The 17,226-nt window shown below is 42.6% G+C and overlaps 1 protein-coding gene and 1 non-coding gene across 10 annotated transcripts in view; both read left to right on the top strand.

The window, feature by feature from the left end:
- The first annotated feature begins 117 nt into the window (after positions 1 to 117).
- Positions 118 to 17,226, top strand: part of P4HA3 (prolyl 4-hydroxylase subunit alpha 3) — a 39,243-nt gene continuing 22,134 nt past the window's right edge. For all 9 annotated transcript variants that reach the window (XR_013442460.1, XM_078058540.1, XM_078058539.1 and 6 more), the window contains exons 1-4: positions 118 to 370; positions 7,933 to 8,075; positions 9,046 to 9,269; positions 14,002 to 14,151. Coding sequence is in view for 8 of the 9 variants with exons in the window: in XM_078058540.1 (XP_077914666.1) it covers positions 171 to 370; positions 7,933 to 8,075; positions 9,046 to 9,269; positions 14,002 to 14,151 (717 nt within the window). In the remaining variant the exon portion in view is untranslated. The remainder of the gene's footprint in view (positions 371 to 7,932; positions 8,076 to 9,045; positions 9,270 to 14,001; positions 14,152 to 17,226) is intronic.
- On the top strand, positions 6,928 to 7,029 carry LOC118552853 (U6 spliceosomal RNA). Its single transcript, XR_004925716.1, has one exon. It is a non-coding gene; the product is annotated as a U6 spliceosomal RNA (small nuclear RNA).

Below are 17,226 nucleotides of genomic sequence, written 5' to 3'. Positions count from 1 at the left end.
GGGGCGGGGCGGGGCGGAGCGGGGCGGAGCGGCGGGGCGGGGCGGAGCGGCGGGGCGGGGCGGAGCGGCGGGCGGGGCGGGGCGGGGCGGAGCGGCGGGGCGGGGCGGGGCGGGAGCCGCGCGCTGGGGCCTGGCCCGACCGTCCGAGGGGACGCGCGCGAGAGCCGACGATGGGCCCCGCGGCGGGGCTGGCGGCGCTGCTGGCGGTGCTGGCGCTCCGGGCAGGGGACCCGGCAGGGGCCGCGGCGCGGGGGGACACGTTCTCGGCGCTGACCAGCGTGGCGCGCGCCCTGGCGCCCGAGCGCCGGCTGCTGGGGCTGCTGCGGCGCTACCTGCGCGGGGAGGAGGCGCGGCTGCGCGACCTGACCAGGTGAGAAAAGGCGCGCGGGGGCCACAGAGGCGCCTGAGTCGGGGAGACTGAGTCAGAGGGCGAGACCGAGGCACCGTGCTGTAGGGGGCGGGTGTCTCAGTCTCGCTGTCACTCAGCGGGGGACCTCAGACCCCGCTTGAGACTGGGTAAGAGCCTCACTAGACCGTGAGGCTGAGACACTGTGTGGCCCAGTGTGACCGTCAGGCCAGTGGCACCCTGTGTGGGACCCCCGAGACACCGTGGCATGAGGTAGTGGGGAAGCAGACCGAGCGTGACCTCAGGGACGCTGTAGCACACAGTGTGGAACCTCGAACTCCGTCGCACACACCCAGTAGCTTCCCAGACCCATCCTCACACGGCCAAGTTGATGCGCTGTGGAAAAGTGTGGTCCGGAGTGACTCAGGCCGAGTAGGAGGACCTGCCAAGGCACGGCGTCAAGCGGTGTGGGCCCCCAGGCTCTGGGTCACAGAGCCACAGCTCGACGGCAAGAGTGAGAGGGAGAAAATAACTGTGTCGCTGTAGCCACGTGTGTGACCCAGAGAACTGTGTGACTCTCTCAAACACATGAGAAATCATTTAAAATATGAGAAAACTGAATAGGAAGTGACATTCTGTGACCATGTGTGAGATTTACATGGCTTTGGGACTGGATGGGCAAGACATTATGGACATCTCAGCATCACTCTGGATGCTGTTTGTACAGCTCATTATATGAATAATGCTTCATGTTCGTTACCTCATTCAACACCGGTGTTTGCCTATTATGAGCCCCACACTGTTCCAGGCAGTGGGGATAAAATGGTGAGCAAGCCGCAACCGTGTCCTCAAGAAGCTTGAGTCCCTAGCATCATGACTGTTAATCAGAGATGTCCATTGTCTCCTTTGCTTTCAACTTTCTCTTCTCCTTCCACATGTAAGAGCTCTCTAAATTCTAAATACAAGATAACTGAGATTTAATATGTGTATATTGACACCTAGAAAACACTAGGGAAAACCATACTTGATACTAGAGGATACCGAGTGTAGCACACACAAGCAGATGCTCAGCTAATACTGTTCGCCGTACAATCAGCAAACTCTAGTGCTACACACTGTGGCATAAAATACTATAGACTTGGCACGCTGGGGCACTGTAATCATGTATTGACTGTCAGTGTCAAACTATGAAAAAGGAATGACTGTATTATGTGATACGTTGTGTTTGGATATGTGTTGTGTCTTCTCTGCTCAGGACATGAAGAAGCCTACAACAGTGCTGTAACCACATTGCTATCTGAATATATTAATATAGGTCTTACATCATCCGGCCCTCTGCTGAGCTGAGGCAACAGAGAGCTGTCTCCCAATGTACTGCTGATAAAACTGAGAGAGTGTATGTGAGAGTAATACTAAGCGAGTGTTTGTGAGAGTAATACTAATTCTGGGGTGCATGGGAAGAAGGCGGGTGGGACACTATGGCTGTATGAGAGAGCTCCTGTTGGAGAGAATCAGGCTGTGTGTGGAAGTGTGTGTGAAAGATCTTGTTTGTTACTCAATGGTGACTGAATGATGATGTAATTTGGTATATGCACTTAAGTATGTAGCTTACATATAAGCAGTTATATGTGTGTTTAAATTTACTATTAGTTTGAAATAGTGTGAATATATACACATGCACACACACAAAATACATGTGTGTATTATAACAATAAAAGATGATAATTTCAATAATTCTTGTCACTCTTCAGGGTTTCGTAGTTGCCCGGTGTTTTATGGGTCTACTCTATAAAGCAAAATGTTTTAATTCTGTTCTTAGTCCACATGCATCGGAGTCTAGGTTTATTGGTGGAAATAAAAGACTCGTCTCTTTGATTTGAGATTCCAACAAGTTCCCTGCTTATCCATGTGCTCGTTCTCATACCACTAATCTCTTTATTTGGGTGGCTCCGATAGAGATGAGGGGGTCAAGATCCTGATGCTGAGCCTCTCAGGGAACAGGTTCAGAACAGAGGGATGGCACTGTGGATCAAAGCGACTGGTGGAGGGGGTGGGGGGCGCTGATGCTGGCCTCCTTTACTGTCTCATTACCATTGTCACAGAACCCTAATCTCATTTGCTTCTTTTTTTTAATTTTTTTTGTTATGTTAATCACCATACATCATTAGTTTTTGTTGTAGTGTTCCATGATTCATTGTTTGTGCATAACACCCAGTGCTCCATGCAGAGCGTGCCCTATTTAATACCCATCACCAGGCTAACCCATCCTCCCACCCCCCTCCCCTCTAGAATCTCATTTGCTTCTTACACACAATGCTTTTGAAATAGGTTTGTATGACTCTCTCAAACACATGAGAAATCATTTAAAATATGAGAAAACTAAAGTTTAGTTACCCGAGATTTTACATCCAGTAGGTAGCAAATCCAGGACTAGGACATAGTTCTTTTGATTGTTTCTTTCTGTCATGCCATGAGGTCCTTACGGCTTGCTTTATCTGATGTGCCAGGATCCAAACCAAACGCCATAACTACTGAGGTTTTATGAACAACTGGAGTACATAGTGGGTAAGAGTCTGGATGCAGGAATTTAACAGACCTCTGTTTGAATCCTTGGCTCTGACCTTGGGCAAGGTCCTTTACCTCTTTAAGCATTAGTTTCCTGATTTGTAAAATGATGGTAATGATAGCACCTACGCCACAGACATGTTGGAAGGATTAAGTACCATGTAAAGGCATTTATCATTTTGCTTGGAAGGTAATAGGTGCTCAACAAATGTTAGCTCTAACTCTATGATTTTTTGTTTATTTTGAGACTGCCTGGTGAAACTAGACCCCACCTTTGGCTCTAAGCAGTCACTAAGATTGTGAGAGCCCAGATAATAAAGAGTCAGAAAAATTCTAGATCCTCTTCTCCTATGAGTTATGAACATTTAAGGTAGAAAGTTTAGTTTGATATTTTAGAGACTGTCTGTTCTTTAGTTGATGCTCTAAAACCTAGTGAAATGTTTGCTTTTTAAAACAAGAATTTTGGCAGTTCTGCTCATTTTCCTATAGTCCCAATCTGGTGATCTAATGTAACTTGAGATGTTATTTCTAAGGGCCTCAGTTGATATTCTTCTTTAAATTTCTAAATTTAGAAATAAAATATTTTGGGGATGCCTGGGTGGCTCAGGCGGTTAAGCATCTGCCTTCAGCTCAGGTCATGATACCGGGGTCCTGGGATCTAGCAGAGGCTACTCCCTGCTCAGCCGGTTCTCCCTTTCCCTCTGCAACCCCCCATGCTCTCTCTCACTCTCTCAAATAAATAAATAAAATCTTAAAAAAAAAGAAACAAAATATTTTTCAATGTTGAAACTACTCCTTACTCCCAAGTTAATGAATAAAAATTTTACTAGTTATAGTATATATATATATATATATATATATATGTATATACACACACACACATATATAGTTATGTACTAGTATGTGTAAATACTAGTTATATGTATAAATATACTAGTTGTATGTATATATATATACATATACTAGTTGTATATGTATATATATACACATATGTATATATGCTGTACATATGTATATGTACATACTAGTTGTATATGTGTGTGTGTATATAGATATACAGATATATATAGTTAACCCCTAGCTTTTTTTTTTTTTGCTGTTGCAGTTTAAAGAAACTACTGAGAAAGAGTAATATCAGCAGCAATAATTTTTGTGTTATGAATTAAGCATTCGGAATGTCTCAGAAGAACTGAGACAAAGCCATTTCTGAATTCCCAAGGAGAAACATATTGAATTAAAATAGCCTATGTACTGCGGCTGGATAACCTATCCAGGCTATCCTTAATGCAGGACTGGGTTGCAAATTTTATGTGCAGATTCTTTTTTTTTTTTTTTTAATTTTTTTATTGTTATGTTAATCCCCATACTATGTGCAGATTCTTGAAGCAAGGATCTGATTTTCCACTCTCAGCAACATTTGTTAAAGCAAAAAGCCATTTAGGAAACCCTGAGGTTTGAATTCAGCATCCAGCAACTCGGTCTCTGAAAACCAGCTATTTGCTCAGAGGCTGGGAATAGGGCCAACGTTTGGATTCCAAACCAGTCTCAGATATCTGTTGATAGGTTTTTTTCTTTATGTGACAGAAAAATGATGTATCTGAATGCTGAACTGAATTATGTGCTGCTGTAGAGATCAAACCCCTGCCCTAAATAAACTGACCCCATAATACAAAGTGCGATGTGAAGAGAACAAGGAGCTAATGCTTTTTTTTATTCTTTTTTTTTATTTTTTTATTTGAGAGGAAGAGAGACATGGAGAGAGGAAGAGAGACATAGAGAGCACGAGCAGGAGGAGGGGCAGAGGGAGAGGGAGAAGCAGACTCTCTGCTGAGTAGGGAGCCTGACGTGGGACTCGATCCCAGGACCCTGGGACGACGCTTAACCAACTGAGCCACTCAGGCACCCAAGGAGCTAGTGCTTTTGATACGCTGGAGGACTTGGGAAAAATTTTCACCTCTCTGCCTTGCTTCTTTCCTCTGATGCCTGTTAAACATTAGTCCTCAAGCACCAAATGAAGAATCTATTTATTCAGTTATGGAAAAGATGATGGAAAGAAACAATAGAATGGTCATGCTGAAAGGATCCGTAGAGATCTTCTAGACTAGACCAGTTCTGTTATATTACAGAGGAGCAAACTGAGGGATAGTTGGCAGCCGGGTCTCCTCCCGATCCAACTGTCTAATAAAATTACTGCCCACTCAGCCTCAGTTGTCCTTGGATACTTACTCTTCAGGCTGGATTCAAGCCCAAGTCTCTGCTTGTAAGTGTTTTCATCTAGCACTGGAATATCTTTCACTAAGTAGTTCCATATGGAGCTGAAGCAGGAAGTAATGGGTAGTAAAAAAAAAAAAAAAATCCCACACCCTGGAGGCTGGTTTAGTTTTTAAAACCCTAGAGTAGCCGCTGCTCTCAAGGCACCTTGTTTCAGGGATCAGAGACTCCTTGGCCTTGACAGGGTTCTCATTTCCTCCCTGGGGCACCCAGGCCCAGATTCTTGTTCCTTAGTTTATGCTTGAATTGAACCCTGGGCTCCCTGGAGGCACCTGGAGGCAAGTCATCTTCTATTTCAGGCTCCACCCTTGAGAAACCCTTAGGTCAGACTCAGCTTCAAGGGAATGAATCCCCCCATCCTGCCACTCCCTCTGTTCTTCCTGTCATCCATTCTTGCTCACTGAAGTCTTCCACTCTGGCCAAAGGACTCCTATAGTCTCACCGCTCTCGAGCACATGCCTATAAATCCATATCCTCTTCACTTTGCACGTACTTTTTTCTTTTACTTCCATTGTTGTTATTATATTGCTCCTGAAGTTAATAATTTTAAAACAAGGAAAAAATTTTTAGAGGGCATCCCTAAAACTCTTAGGCCTGCCTTATTATCATCAATAAATTGTAATAATGTTAATCCCGATAGTGCGTTAGAAATGGAATAACTGTAGTATGCCAGGAAAGGAAACAGCATCTTTTGCTGATGTGAACACTGTTGTAGGACATCTGAAGAGGAGAGAAATTAACTAGAAAGGTGATCACTTCTGGTCCCACCATTTCTGGCCCTTTTCTACACACGTCGGCAAGCCAGAGAAGCCGGACGCCTGCTGGACAACCCCACGTCTACCTCCCCCATTACAACCACCAGTTTGTATGGACTGCTTCCTAAATATCTCCCTTGAATCTATCCTGTTCTCTGCCCCCACTGTCATTATTATGGTTCAGACTCTCCTTACTCTTGCTTCCAGTTTTGAACTGGCCCCCAGACTGTTCTTTCTGTCTCCGGTCATCCCCACTTCTGAACCCCGCCCTCTCACAGATTCATATACGTAAACATATCATAGTGTATCCAACTCTCACTGAAAACATTTTGGTGGCTCTTAACTGCACTCAGGGTAAAACCCAAATTCCTCCGCAGGGCCTGTGAGGTGCTCCTCCCTTGTCCAGTCTGATCTACCCATCATCCTCCGGATACACTGGGGCTCCAGCAGTACTGAACAGCTTGGAACTCCCCTCCCATTTCGTTCTGTCCCTTCACGTATGTTGAACCATCTCTGCCTGCCTCTTCTCCTTTCCTCCTTATTTGCATCCACCCATCAAGTTTTGGTGTATTATCGCCTCTGTGAAACAATCTCTGACCTGCTCTGGCCAAATTAATTACCCCCTCTCCTTACTGCCCCCTAAGCCTTGTTCTTAAATCTGGTGTTGCATCTGTTATATAATTATTTGTGTCTCACCCACTAGTCCATGAGTCCTTGACACCAAGTTTATTGTCTTATTCGAAATCCTGTTCCTAGCTCCTAGAAGAATGTGTTTTAGTTACTCTTTCATAGAAATGTGTGTTGGATTTAGGTATAGAGCAATGAGAAAAACAGCTCTCTTCTTGTTCATGAAATTTTCAAGCATTGGACTCTGTCTTGCCTTTTCATCCCCAGCATCTAGCACAGAGTCCGCCATCTAGCAAGTAACCAGTATAGACTGACTTATTAATGAACACATGTTTGTCAAGCCACTGTGTTTTTGTACATGTTGGTCCCGTTGGCTCAAAAAATATTCTTCCTATGATACAGAGAAGATGAGCATGGGCCCTGAGCAAGGATGACAAGCTAATTCGTGAAGCGTTCCATATTTTTTGAATCACTGTGATGTACGCCTGAAACTAACGTAACACTGTGAGTCAACTATACTCAAGTTAAAAAAAACAAAACAAAAAACAACACCTAAAAAAAAAAAATTCTTCCTCCTATTTTAGTTTAGTTCCATGGAAACAATATGGCAAAATCAGCTGAGAACAAGCTTCAGAGTCAGGAAGATTTGGGTTCAGATCTGGTTTTGTCACTAACAGTGTGGCCTTGTTTTAGTTTTCTCTCCCTTCAAAACGGGCGTGATAAAATCTATTCTGAGGGTTGCTGGGGATATTAAATGAGACAAAATATATATAAAGCACTTAGCAGGATGCCTTGTACGTGGTAAAAGCTCAGTAAGTAGCAGCTATCAATCGTTTAATCCTGTCGGACTCAGATCAAGCGCCATTTCCTCCAGGAAGTCTTCCCTTACACCTTCTAACTCCCACCTGGGTTAGGGGCCCTGCTTACAAGTGGCTGGAGCATTACATAGCATTATAAGCTCACTTCTCTCCTAGCCGGTATCACAATTATTGCGATCAATTTAACAACATTTTTAAGCTTCTACCAGATTCTAAGTATTGGTTATAGAGTGATGAGAGAAAATATTTTTTGGTTTGTGAGCTCCTTGAGAGCTCCACCCTGTCTTGCCTTTGTCTCTCTAGCATCTAGCGTGGTACCTGATGTACAGTAATTGACCAGTAGAGACTGACTCATTGAATGAACAAGTGAATGGACCTACTTCTGTTGTCTTGAGTTTTCATATTCTTTGTGCTTATTGGTTAGACTATTATGTGAATCGCAAGGGGTTCATGTTTCATTTTTAACTACTCTGAATGTACATACCCCATGTCAGCCTTTGCTAGGGGCAGTGGCTATATCAGTAAGTGAGATCATTCTCCTCTCTTCCAGATTCTATGACAAGGTGCTTTCTTTGCACGAGGATTCTGCAACCCCTGTGTCTAACCCTCTGCTTGCATTTACTCTCATCAAACGCCTACAGTCTGACTGGAGGAATGTAGTACATAGTCTGGAGGCCAGTGAGAACATCCGAGGTAATGAGGAGGAGGGCTGGAGGGTAAGAGAAGATTCTATCTCCTGACTCTGGAAAGGAGAGAGATTCTGGTGGAATGTGATGAAGGGTCATGAAGTGGGTAGGTATTACTCCATCTTCATAGCTTTAGCCATTATGAAGAACTAGGTCCTCTTGTTAATATGTCTATGTGATTGTATGTTAGAAAGCACTTTTGGGGCATGCGACTCTTGATCTCGGGGTTGTGAGTTCTAGTCCCACATTGGGTGTAGAGATTACTTAAAAATAAAATCTTTAAAAAAAAAAAGTGCTTTCATGCCCATTATCTCACTTCTTTTTTTTTAAAGATTTTATTTATTTATTTGACACAAAGAGACACAGTGAGAGAGGGAACACAAGCAGGGGGAGTGGGAGAGGGAGAAGCAGGCTTCCCGCTGAGCAGGGAGCCCGATGTGGGGCTTGATCCCAGGACCCTGGGATCATGACCAGAGCCGAAGGCAGACGCTTAACGACTGAGCCACCCAGGCACCCCCCATTATCTCATTTGATTTTCACTACAACCCTATGAAGAAGTACAGGTTATATCATTCCATTTACATATTTGTCTAATAATTTCTATTTTATTAAACTATAACGTGATCTGTAGCAAGGTCAGTTTCCTAATTTATTCTACTTTGTACTTGAAGAAATTTGCTGACTTTGGGGAGATTAAGAGGAAGAAGAATTATCCCCACAAAGGGCAAGATTCCCAGAGACAGGATGGAAACACACACGTGTGCTTTAGTTTTTATTCTAGAGCTTCTGTTCCTCATTCAGAAGATTGTATTAAGCATCCACTCTGCGCCAAGAGCTGTGCTGGTCATGGGGAATAAACACACATAAAACATGATCTTTGCTCATGAAATATTTGGACAGGTGATTATGGCTTGCCTGTATTAAATGCTCACCACCTGCTTTTGAGTGGTGGATTGGTGTTTTTACTGCCCCGACAGCTCTGAAGGATGGTTATGAGAAGGTGGAGCAGGACCTGCCAGCCTTTGAGGACGTTGAGGGAGCAGCAAGGGCCCTGATGCGGCTGCAGGATGTGTACATGCTCAACGTGAAGGGCCTGGCCCGGGGCGTCTTCCAGAGAGTCGTCGGCTCCGCCGTCACTGACCTGTACAGCCCCAGACGGCTCTTCTCCCTCACAGCAGATGACTGCTTCCAAGTTGGCAAGGTAACAGTATCCAGAGAGAGAGAGAGAGCGCCAAGTGCTCAGCCCTCGTTTCTTGTGGATGAAATAACTATATCCTGATTGCTTTTACATGCTTTCAGTCCTTGCAGCAAACTTGGAAATTTGGTATAATTCCCCATTTTCAGATGAAGAAGCCGAGGTTCAGACACGGTAAATAATCTGCCCAAGGTTACACAGTTTTAAGTAGCAGAAATAAATTTTGAACCTGGGTCTTCTAACTCTGAATCCCATGCTCTTTCCATAATAACTAAGGTGATCACACACGCAGGACACTCTTGAGAATGAAGGGAGTGTTATTAGTGGTTATTTGTTACGGCTGGATGACAGACATAATTTGGGACTGAGCTGGGAAAAATGGTCCTGGGGCCACCCTAACAGTAGCACCCTGCACGCAGATGAACGGCTGGGTGGAAAGGAGAAGCAGGGTTCAAGGGTGGGGAAGGGGAGAAGAGGTGGAGATGTGAGGTAAGGTCACAGAAACTCAGCCTCCTGAGACTTTCTGGAATCCCTTGCAACATTTCCTAAGCATTTAGAAGTATTAGATTAAGGTAGTGTCAAAAAGCTGAGGCCATTCACTTTCACATTACTTGAGGAAATAGACTTCAGGAACCTTCCATATGAGATATTTAACTGATCTTTGATCATAACTTATAAGCACATTTGAGGTCACTTTACAATACACTCTTTGGTAGCCTTTGCCATAAGAAGTAATGGAGTAAATCCTTTTTAATTTTGAAGACGTGTATTGTAAGAAAGTGAATTTTCCCAGCCCCTGCAGTATTCATTAGCAGATCTGAGAGTGCGCCTCATGTGCCCTGATGTGGGCCTCAAGTTTTAGGGATCAGTCTTCCAAATTAGTGCAGGGTGGGTTGTCCTAAGCCTCTCTATGTACCATTCTTCCTTCTCTAAGATCCTGAATGGAATCAGAGCTTAATCATCATGTTCATGACTAATTTAAATTTCAGCCAGGTAAAATAGTTCCGTGTATGGTACCAATATATGCTTCATTCGTGAGGCCTTTCTGAAACTAAAACCGTATGTTGAAAATTCAGTAAGTCCCTTCCTGAAAGCCTCACTGGCAATCTTTATTTCTGTATTTATTTACTTATTTTAAAAGATAAAATATTTCAAATATAAGAAAACTACATAAAATAATACAAGCGATTATATCTATAATTGAGATGAAATAGGTTAAAATTTTGCAACGTTCATTTCAGATTTTTAAAAGAATTTACATAAAACAGAAGGCATTAAAGTTAGTATTAAAAAATGAATTTACATATAGCTCAATAAAGCCCCCCTCCTCTTTCTTCTCACCACTCTCCCGACCCCTCCATTCTACTCTACCCTTGCCTCGGTGCCCAGGAACTGTCCTGAGCCATACAATATGTATGTACTATCCTGAGTCCAGCTTCTTTCAGCACACTGGATCTGTGAAATTTACCCACCTTGTTGCATTTATTAATAGTTCATTTCTTTTTATTGCTGAGTAGTATTCCATTATATGAATATACTACATACTGTTTATCCAGTCTCCTAGTGATGGATACTTGGATTGTTTCCAGCCTAGGCTACTGTGAATAAAGCTGCTATTAACATTCTTGTGTAAGTCTTTCTGTGGACAGTTGTTTTTATTTCTCTTGAATAAATACCTGGGAGTGGTATTGCTGGGTCAAAGAAGAAGCTTCAATAATTATTAACATGTGGCCAAATTTATTTCATCTACATGTCTCCGATTTCCTCCTCCAAGGATTATTTTAAAGCAGATCAGCCTTTCTAGTTTCTGAAATTCTTAGTTGTCTAATTGTACTACCCTACTGCCATGTCTATTGACTCTTGCTCATGGTTGATTATTTCCTGATATGGTTTATTATGTTTGTGAGCTTATTTTTAGCAGGACTTTTTTCCCCACTAAAAGAATCTCTGTGACTGGGGTTGTGGGAATATCATTCCAAAGGGTTCTGGGTTTTCTTCTTCCAGGTACTCTGGTGGTAATACTGGCCTTAGATCCTTTTTTTTTTTTTTTTTTTTTTTGAGTACATTACATCTGCATGATTTATTTTATAACTGGAAGTTTATGCCTTTTGACCCCCTTCACCCATTTCACTTACCCCCTACTTCCCACCTCTGGCAACCAATCTGTTCTCTGAATCTATAGGCTCGGGTTTTTGTTATTATTGTTTGTTTTTGTTTTAGATTCCACATATAAGTGAGATTGTATGGTATTTGACTTTCTCTGTCTAACTTATTTCACTTAGCATAATGCCCTCAAGGTCCATCCATGTTGTCACAAATGGCAAACTTTCCTTCTTTTTTATGGCTGAATAATACTCCATCGTGTGTGTGTGTGTGTGTGTGTGTGTGTGTGTGTGTGTGTGTGTGTGTGTGTATCACATTTTCTTTATCCATTCATCCATCAACGGGCACTTAGGTTGTTTCCATATCTTGGCTGTTGTAAATAATGCTGGCAATGAACATGGGGGTGCATATATCTTTTTGAGTTAATGTTTTCATTTTATTCAGATAAATACCAGAACTGGTAGATCAAAGGGTAGTTCTATTTTTGATTTTTTGAGGAACCTCCATAATTACTTTCCACATTGGCTGCACCAATTTACATTCCCGCCAACAGTGCACAGCACTCTTTCTCTTTCTTGCCAGCACCATTTCTTGTCCTTTTGATAACAGCCACTCTAACAGGCAAGAGGTGATATATCATTGTGGTTTTGATTTGCACTGACCTTAGATCCATTATTATATTGATTTTTTGGCTTGGAGTTTCCTTAGCTATATGAAGAATGCAAATTCAAACCTTAAACTCATGTGAAGCATAGGCTCAAGATTGTGAATATTTTTTTTTTTTTTAAGATTTTTTTTTTTTTATTTGACAGAGAGAGAGACAGCAAGAGCAGGAACACAAGCAGGGGGAGTGGGAGAGGGAGAAGCAGGCTTCCCGGCGAGCAGGGAGCCCAATGCGGGGCTCGATCCCAGCACCCTGGGATCATGACCTGAGCCGAAGGCAGACACTTAACACCAGAGCTCAGACACTGAGCCACCCAGGCGCCCCAAGATTGTGAATATTCTAAGGAGACATTTTGTTTCCCCTAAACAACATCCAGACAGAAACAAACCAACTTTCTTGACTCTTTGCAACAGTGGGTAGATTTTTTCTGGTCCACCCTTTCCTTTAAGGTATAGTTTTTCATGGATTTCAGTTTTATGAGTGTGTCTTCGTTCCAATTCCTAGGTTTTGGGAGACCTAAGGAGAGCTCATAGTCTGTCCTCATGTGGGCATTATAACCAAAGGTTGCTAAGTACCAAGATTACTAAGACTAACACCCGCCCCCATCCTAAGCAGCTTCAGCATCTGCTCTTAAGCTTATTAGCTCCTTTTTTTTTCTGGTACATGGGTATTTTCCATTCTTTCTTGAAAATATGTCATAAAATATTTATTATATTTTATTCAAAAGTTCCAAGTCTTTTTGTTTGGAAGGATTCCAGTTATCTCAATCTACCATATTTTTGGGACTTGGGAAAACTTAACAAATTGTTAACTTAGTAGAAAAAGTTCAGTCATTTTGATTGTTATTCTTCAACTCAACCTTTTTACAAAAAGGAAACCTGAGGATCAGAGAAATCACATGGCAGATGAATGGCAGACCTGGAAGAGCAGCTGATTTACTGTTTAGACTGCAGTTTCAGTACCTCTAGGTTCTGCCCTGTCTTTCTGCTGGTCTGGAAGTTAGAGCAGAATTAGAATGTTTTGTAAGAGTGCTTCCAACTCTGTGATTTTATAATTCCATGCTGTCTCCAACATCAACTTCCAGGAAATACCACCTGCAGTGCTGGTATTCTAGTTAACTGTAAGCTGTTAGGAGACAGGAGCAAGGTCTAGTACACGTTGCCATATTCCTGCCTTCCAACATTTAATATAGAAAAAAAGTCACTGAGCTCTTCGAGCATTCCCATGTGGATCTAATATATTGTGTTGCAGTTATTGATTTACTCCTGTGCCCCTCATATGACTGTAAGCTCTTTAAGGTCAGGGATCACCAGATACATTGCAAATACTCAGTAAATATTGAATAAATAAATGAATGAATTCAGTCAATTTCTCACAGTGCTACCGGCAGTATCTTCTTAAAAACACGACACTCACAACTCTTATTAGCTTAGCCCTTGCTACCTTTTGAAGTTCATTTCCTGCTTCTCTTCACCTTAGGCTATAACCACAGTGTCCAGCTTGAACACAAGCTTGCTTTTGGCTTCTGTTTCTGCCATTCCCTCACTTTAAAATGTTCTTCCTCTCAATCTCTACTCATTGAAATCCTTTTCTTTCTTCGGGGGACGCCTACCTCAGATGCCACTTCTTCCACGAAGCCTTCTGAGATTCCCAAGTCTCTCCCTTCTCTGCCTCCATGACATATTATGCGTATTTCTTTTGAGTATTCATGCATTCTGCCCAGTATTACAGTTAATTGAGTTCCTATCTTTCTTCTCCCCAGATTATGAATTCCTTAAATGCAAGAACCCTCGTGTCTTCTCTACATCTAGAACAATGCATTGGATATAATGGATGCTTGATAAATTGGATTTAAATGAATTTGAGATGAAAACTTGCCTTCTTATGTTCCATCGGCCCTCTCACTCTTTGTCATTTTCTCTCCTCTACCTGTGGATTCAGGCTTAATGATGGTACTTATATTACCTACAGGTGGCCTATGACATGGGGGATTACTACCATGCCATTCCATGGCTGGAGGAGGCTGTCAGTCTCTTCCGAGGATCTTATGGAGAATGGAAGACAGAGGATGAGGCAAGTCTAGAGGATGCCTTGGATCACTTGGCCTTTGCCTACTTCCAGGTAGGGGAGTAAGTGAGGCTCACTACTTTTATCACAATAAATATAGTGCTTTATATCTGCTTGACAATTTTCTACACATTTTCATGTCTCTCAATTTATTTCATCTTCCCAACAGGACCAAATGTGAGTCAAGCAGGGCAGTTGTTTTATTATTTCCATATTTCACATGTGAGTAAACTAAATCTCCACAAAATTCCTAACTTGTCACGAAGTTCGTAGAGCTGGGATTAGCAGCTCTTTCCAGCGCCCTGACTGCTTGAAAACCATCGTCTTCCACGTAGGAGGCAGGCTCCCATCAACAAATGTCTAAGGGGTTCAGAGTCGATGTAGATCACTCTTTTGCACTGTCAGCAACTCCTATCTCTTCACAGATGTTCTGTGGTGATATTGCCAATATCCAAGGAGAAGTTTGATTGTTATTGTCGGGGCCCTGGGCAGGCTGTCCCAAGATGGGCACTTTGGCATAAAAATTACTTTTAGTTAAAAGTAATCAAAACCCAGCAGATGCAGGAAAAGCTCTCTGCCTCCCTGCAACTGCCTAAGTTTATGTTGGAAAGGAGAGCCTGTAACAGGAAGAGAGCTATTAACAGAGACTCCCCTTTACCTAAGGAACTTATCTGCATAATAGGGTAACCATGTTTTTCCAAACATCTCCTTTCACTTTCTTGCTGATGAGCTTTCTCCCCTTTGTGTCCTCTGGCTCTACCCCTCTCCTTAGCTCATTGAAGCTTCATGTTGCCTCATCGTCTTTGGAATTTTGTGTCTGTGTGGATTCCCCATACATATGCCTACGAAATTTGATTTTCTCCTGTTAATCTGTCTCATGTCAATTTAATTCTGTGTCCATCTAGAAGGACTATAGGGCAGAGGAAGCTCTTCCTCCCTGACATTATCCTCTCCCATCTGCAACTGGGTCCAACTGTAACTATGACTAGTGTCTGGCTATCGAGCTGGTGTCACTGGTCCATAGTATAGCTCAGTGCCTCCTCCAGGGGTTGCTTTTTCTTGGCACTTGACCTATGAGCTGTTGTAGATCCTCTCGTGGAAGCTCATTTCCCTAAATAGGGGATCTGCCATCATTTTGTATAGCTAATCCATTTCCCACCAGAATTGTATAGTCTTCAAGAATAGGCTGGAAATATAGCTTACAGAGCCAGTTCCTTAGAGTTTCCAAAGCTAATAAACTATTTCTGCTCCCTACATTCCTTTCTCTTTCCCCCTTTTCCTGAGAAAAGGGAGGAGGACATGGGTGGTCCAAACCCACATGTTGCTGCCAAAACAGATTTATTCTCAAAGTAGCAAATGGGCCTGTTCCTCTCATGGTAAGTGGGTCTTTGTTGTAAAACTTTCCAGGGTGCTCTTCCTAATGCGCCTGCTCAATTGCTCCATATTAAAGGTGAAATAGAATCACTGTGGTACAACAAAGGGCAAGATGAAATTGAATTTTAAGAGAGGAAGAAAATGGAGGATTGACATGGAGACTAGGAGAGGATAAACTAAAGCAGCTTACCCTGAGAGAGATTTTTATTTTTATTTATTTATTTTTTTTATTTTTATTTTTTTAAAGATTTTATTTATTTATTTGACAGAGAGAGAGATAGCGAGAGAGGGAACACAAGCAGGGGGAGCAGGAGAGGGAGAAGCAGGCTTCCTGCCGAGGAGGAAGCCCGATGCGGGGCTCGATCCCAGGACCCTGGGATCATGACCTGAGCCGAAGGCAGATGCTTAACGACTGAGCCACCCAGGCGCCCCCTGAGAGAGATTTTTAAATGCAGCACCTGAGAATGGGTTTTGGCTTTTTTCCCCTGTGATGACTTAGGTTTCTCCTCTGCTCACTGGTAGACTCTCCCTTTCCACAATTGTGCTTTGTCTGGTAAATTTTATTCATCTCACAAGGCATAGCTCAAATGTCACCTACTTTGTGAAGCCTTCCTTAATTCTCCTCAGACTTCTCAGACTCCTTCTTTGTGCTCTTACAGCACATTTTTTTTACGTGACAGTACTAGAACACATCAAGCATTGTCTCATAGACAGTTACGGTCCCCTTTTTAACCCTTGTAAATTTGAGATAGATGTCCCTCCATGGACCTTTCATTATCATATACAATATATGATATATATAATTATTTATGCCAGGAAAATATTAAAATATGTAATATATATCATGTAATATATAATACTGTATATTATATAATAGTTTTTCATGATATAGTTTAGTAAAAAATTATTTCAGTCATTGTTAATGAAAGACAGTTGTGCAGGGATTAAACCACAGGCTCTGAAGTCAGACTGACCTGGGTTCAAATCTGTGACAATTTGGGCATTTTACTTAACCTCCCTGGACCTCAATTTTATTATCTTTAAAGGGGGAATAATAATGATGCTGTTAGGAAGTGGGGGGAGGAAGGGAGATAATTATTCTTGAATCTTCTGAGTTCTTGGCTGAGAACTCCCTGTAAATAAAAAACAGATTAACAAGAGGAAAAATAAACAGAAGTTTATTACACGCATACCTCCCGTATACATGGGAGATGGGGCTGGGCAATGAGGAACTCTTTGAAGTGTCCTAAGCCGCCACCTTAAATACCATTTCCAGCTAAAGACAATAGAAAAAAAGGTGTGGGGGGAGGCCAATTTTGGGGGGGTGACCAGGAAATGCAAACAAGGTTGTTCGCAGATTTAAGTGAGCTTTCTTCATTGATAAGATTCTCCTGTGATTCAAGGGGCGCCTGGGTGGTGTAGTGAGGTTGACTCTTGGTTTCAGCTCAGGTAGTGATCTCAGGGTCGTGCGATCGAGCCCTGTGTCGGGCTCCACGCTGGGTGTGGAGTCTGCTTGAGACTCTCTCTCCACCTCCCTCTGCCCCTCCCCCTCCCACATGCGTGCGCACGCTCTCTCTCTTTCTCTCTAAAATAAATAAATATACCTTAAAAAAAAAAAAAAGATTCTCTTGTGATTCAGAGTCATCCTTCTTTTCCAGGTACATGGAGGGAGACGCTCCTACAAATGGAGGGTTCCCTTATAAATGTAAATTTCTGTCACAAAAGGGTAACTTCTCTGGTTTTCAGAGCTTCTCC

Source organism: Halichoerus grypus, chromosome 11 (assembly GCF_964656455.1).
Source record: "Halichoerus grypus chromosome 11, mHalGry1.hap1.1, whole genome shotgun sequence".
Classification (NCBI taxonomy): domain Eukaryota; kingdom Metazoa; phylum Chordata; class Mammalia; order Carnivora; family Phocidae; genus Halichoerus; species Halichoerus grypus.
Note: the sequence above shows the minus strand (reverse complement) of the source record. Positions and strands in the feature narration are given on the sequence as shown.